Raw genomic sequence first — 5,000 nt, forward strand, 5'->3', positions numbered from 1 at the left:
CATACACTAACATCTCACTTTCTTTATTCCGATTATAATATCGGTATGTAATTTGTATAATTATGTGTTCTTGGAAATACTTTGGGAAGTTTCTGTTCAAAGTTGAACTATGTGAAATTACTGGATTGCATCCTATCAGAGTAATGACTTCCTGATATTACTACAGTATATTTGGTAGCTGTTATGTTTTTTAATTGTTGTGGACAATTATTTACATTGAAGGTATTGAACTGCCCTGATAACAACAAGTAATTAAACTTAATGATTGCCTTACACATACATAACATGTTTTGATTCCACTTATAGACATTTTTCCTGTGATGTTAATGAATTTGTTTCTCTCTCTCTCTCTCTCTCTCTCTCTCCTCTCTCTCTCTCTCTCCTCTCTCTCTCTCTCTCTCTCTCTCTCTCTCTCTCTCTCTCTATGATGATAATGTTTTTGCTGTTGTTGCTTTCACGTCAACACCCCCCCCCCCTCTCTCTCTCTCTCTCTCTCTCTCTCTCTCTCTCTCTCTCTCTCTTATGATGATAATGTTTTTGCTGTTGTTGCTTTCGCGTCAACACCCCCCCCCCTCTCTCTCTCTCTCTCTCTCTCTCTCTCTCTCTCTCTCTCTCTCTCTCTCTCTCTCTCTCTCTCTAACAAAGCACCTACAGGCTAGATGACCAAATAAGTCTCTTTCATTATAACTCTCTCTCTCTCTCTCTCTCTCTCTCTCTCTCTCTCTCTCTCTCTCTCTCTCTCTCTCTCAATGATGATAATGCTTTTGCTGTTGCTGCTTTCGCGTCACCAACCCCCCCTCTCTCTCTCTCTCTCTCTCTCTCTCTCTCTCTCTCTCTCTCTCTCTCTCTCTCTCTCTCTCTCTCAAATTCGGTCAAATCCGATTGTGGGATGACCTCATTGGCGTATTACCAGAAGCCTCGTGAACTTTTCCCCACGGTTCGTATTTTTGCAAAGAAAACATTAACCTTAATGAGATTGATTATGTTGCTTTTGTGTTTAGGGGCTAAAATATTCCTTTTTTTTTTTTTTTTTGGAATATTTCTTTTTTGCGTCTATTTTGTTTCCCTGTCACTTGTTTTGTTAGTTTTTTTAGTTTATATAGGAAATATTTATTTTAATGTTGTTACTGTTCATAAGATATTTTATTTTTCCTTGTTTCATTTCCTCACCGAGCTATTTTCCCTGTTGGAGCCCCTGGGCTTATAGCATCCTGCTTTTCCAACTAGAGTTGTAGCTTAGCAAGTAATATATATATATATATATATATATATATATATATATATATGTGTGTGTGTGTGTGTGTGTGTGTGTGTGTGTGTGTGTGTGTGTGTTTATGTGTGCCCGCGCGCGCAAAAGAACCACGGGGAAAATTGTTCTTTTGCATCTGAACATCACGTTTCCGTGTGATTTTTACGCACACACGCACACGCACACACATACACACACACACACACACACACATATATATATATATATATATATATATATATATATATATATATATATATATATATATATATATATATATATATATATAATGTTAGATAATAAGGTTTAATAATGCACTCTGGAAAGTCAAAGGAACGATATTGTATACGGCATTAATATAATAAAATAATACATTCTAAAAACAAGAGTTTTATATTGAGATTTAAAGATTGTGTCTGACGTAGTTGATTGGGTGGGTGGGGGGATATTTGGGATTTAAGAAGGGGGGTGGGGGAAGTGGGGGGTGTTCTTCCGGCACGTGAACTCCATTTAAGGCTTTAAAGTGTTTTTTTCTTTTTTCTGCTGGGATTGTGAACGTGATATCCTCAGGGTATGATATTTATTTATGAACATGCGGGAGAGTGAAACATTTTGAAAGGTTGTGTTAAAGTGAGATTATTTTACACTTAGTTATGGTTAATTTTCTCTCTCTCTCTCTCTCTCTCTCTCTCTCTCTCTCTCTCTCTCTCTCTCTCTCTCTCTCTCTCTCTTTCCAGGGAATGACTACTTCCCCTTTCCCCCTCACACACACACACCCCTCTCTCTCTCTCTCTCTCTCTCTCTCTCTCTCTCTCTCTCTATTGGCAGCGTCATTGTCTCACTGGATGCATCAGGCGGGGGAAGGAATCGAACGTATATATATATGATAATTTTTTTCTCTCTCTCTCTCTCTCTCTCTCTCTCTCTCTCTCTCTCTCTCTCTCTCTCTCTCTCTCTCTCTCTCTCTCTCCAAAGGTTACGGATACGAATTGGAAATGAAAACATACACCACTCTATGGTAATTTCTTTACATCAAAAATAGCAAATACATGGAACAGACTTCCAGCAGATGTAGTGAACAGTAACAAGGTAAACGAGTTCAAGAATAAGTTAGACTAGCTTACAAAAACTCTCTAAACGTTTAAACCAAATTGCTCTACCCAAGAGCAAATGGAATCTCACTGGATGGACTAAAAAGTCTTTGAGACATCCAAAATCCTAGTAACACTTGGAACTCTACAAAACCCAGGTTATCAAGTAACCTAATAAATCTTACATTTAAAATTCTATTTAGAATATATTTCCATATATTGTGTCTTCCAATATCTGTCATGCTTCTTCACAGCGTGTTTACGCTGTCGAACGGTTCGTCGAACGCGGTTCGACAGGCAAGTGTTTGAAGTGATTTTCGAACGTGTGAACGGGGTGTTTGGATATCGTACACGTTTGTCGAATGGTTTGAAGAAAGTCTGTTCTCTCCTGACTTTTGTAGGCGGGGCTTCATTGTCCAGAAACCTTAGGCATATATGACGGACTCCACCTATTCGAACAGTTTGACAACCAGGTTCGACAAATTGGGTCGACAACCAGGTTCGACTAACCGTTCGACCCTTTAAACCCCCCTAATGTGAACTATTAATTACCAAAACATTTATTAATTATAGTGAATTATTATTAGAGATCCCAAAGGATATAAAATACCCCTTTTGAAAGATATATTCATCCACGTTCAATTTTCATTGCGACACATTAATAGAAAATCTCACTGCATTGTCTTCATCACAGAGAATAAAAAAAAAAAACTGATTGATTATCTGTGTGATCTCTGAGTGTCAGTTCTATTGTAGAACCGTTTCCTGTTAAGTTCTATAATTAGTTTGGAATGGAAGCGTAGTTTGTGTATTGTTGTGTATTTTAAGACTGCGTATTTGCAGTCAAGTTTGTGTGTGGGTTTGAGATTACATGCCCTTGTGTATAGAGGATTTATCATTGTTCAAATTTAATTATAAGGTGTTTACAACTATGCCTGATCTATTACAGTTAAAATAATCTATTTTTTTTCGATGTTTTGTTTCATCATCATAATTATCATCATCTCCTTCTACGCGTATTGGACGCAAAGGGTCTCGGTTAGATTTCGCCAGTCGTCTCTATGTTTTGTTAACGTCATTTAATAACCGACATTGTTATTTAATAGCTCCTACGTTTTCGGAGAGATGATTATATTAAAAACTTAAAATTACATATTATTTTTCAATATTTTTAAAAGATGATTTAACTTCTGACAAGATTATTTGGGAGTTGATATTATATAAACTGTACTGTAATTTTGTCTGTTTAGTTGTTTCAACTTTAGTGAAGATATTGTCAGACCTAAAGAAACTTAACTTATACCATTCAGATTTTACTGAAACCTCTAATGAGAACATACATTGAATGTTTTTTTCTTCCTTCACAGGATACGACAACGCAGATTGGGGCGTGACCTTCCCAGCTCTGAAGGAGGAGGAGGTGGAAGCTCTGAGTCCTGAGCAGGCTGAAGGAGCCTTAGCCTATTTTGGTAAGTTTTTCATTTTCCCATTTTCATTTATTTAGAAAATAACTGTAGTAGATAATTTCGTATTTTGGTGGGAAAGGAAGAACATGTCACATTTTAATGCCCCTTTTCCCAAGAATCTTTAAGTGGACAACCAAATTTTTCCTTTCTGTAGAAAATAACTATAAAAAATAATTTTGCATTTTAAAGGGCAAAGAACGAACGAGGACATTATTATTTTTTTCTCTAAAAGAATAGAGTAGATTATCATAATGTGTTTGTCTTTTTTCAAGTAAAAGCAAACAATAACTGGCTAGAGATTTTTATGCTCCTGAAAGCAAACAATAAAACGCTAGAGGAAATTTTTATGCTCCCGAAAACAAACAATAAGACGCTAGCGGAGATTTTTATGCTCCCGAAAACAAACCATGAAACGCTAGAGAATATTTTTATGCTCCTGAAAGCAAAAAATAAAACGCTAGCCGAGATTATTATGCTCTTTAAAGCAAACAATACAACGCTACCGGAGCTTTTTATGCTCTTGAAAACAAAACAATAAAACGCTAGCGGAGATTTTTGTTTCTGAAAGCAAACAATAAAACGCTAGCGGAGATTTTTATACTCTTGAAAACTAACAACAAAACGCTAGCGGAGCTTTTTATGCTTTTGAATACAAACCAATAAAACGCTAGCGGAGTTTTTTATGCTCCTGAAAGCAAACAATAAAACGCTAGCGGAGAATTTTATGCTCGTGAAAGCAAGCAATGAAACGCTAGCGGAGATTTTAATCCTCCGATATTTAAGCGTATTGTTTGCATTACTTAAAACCAAACAAGTGACTGGCTCAATGTTTTGCGCCAAGAATATACTGAATCTGGTTATTTGTGTCCAGCCGTTGCGAGCATTCTTTGCTTTAATAAGCTCTCTGCCAGATGTTACTCAACCGACGTCAGGCTTATTGTTACATCGTCCAATTTTGTTGAAGTTTTGCTTATTATTATTATTATTATTATTATTATTATTATTATTACTATTATTATTATCAACCGACTTAAGGCTTATTGTTATATCGTCCAATTTTGTTGAAGTTTTACTTTTTATTATTATTATTATTATTATTATTATTATTATTATTATTATTATTATTATTATTATCAAAGGACTTAAGGCTTATTGTTATATCGTCCAATTTTGTTGAAGTTTCGCTTTTTATTA

The 5,000-nt window shown here is 35.7% G+C and overlaps 1 protein-coding gene across 5 annotated transcripts in view; it reads left to right on the forward strand.

The window, feature by feature from the left end:
• Positions 1-5,000, forward strand: part of milt (trafficking kinesin-binding protein milt) — a 393,019-nt gene that overhangs the window by 148,165 nt on the left and 239,854 nt on the right. For all 5 annotated transcript variants that reach the window (XM_068364781.1, XM_068364782.1, XM_068364783.1 and 2 more), the window contains one exon: positions 3,705-3,809. In XM_068364781.1, the coding sequence (XP_068220882.1) occupies positions 3,705-3,809 (105 nt within the window). The remainder of the gene's footprint in view (positions 1-3,704; positions 3,810-5,000) is intronic.

Source organism: Palaemon carinicauda, chromosome 41, assembly GCF_036898095.1.
Source record: "Palaemon carinicauda isolate YSFRI2023 chromosome 41, ASM3689809v2, whole genome shotgun sequence".
Lineage (NCBI taxonomy): Eukaryota > Metazoa > Arthropoda > Malacostraca > Decapoda > Palaemonidae > Palaemon > Palaemon carinicauda.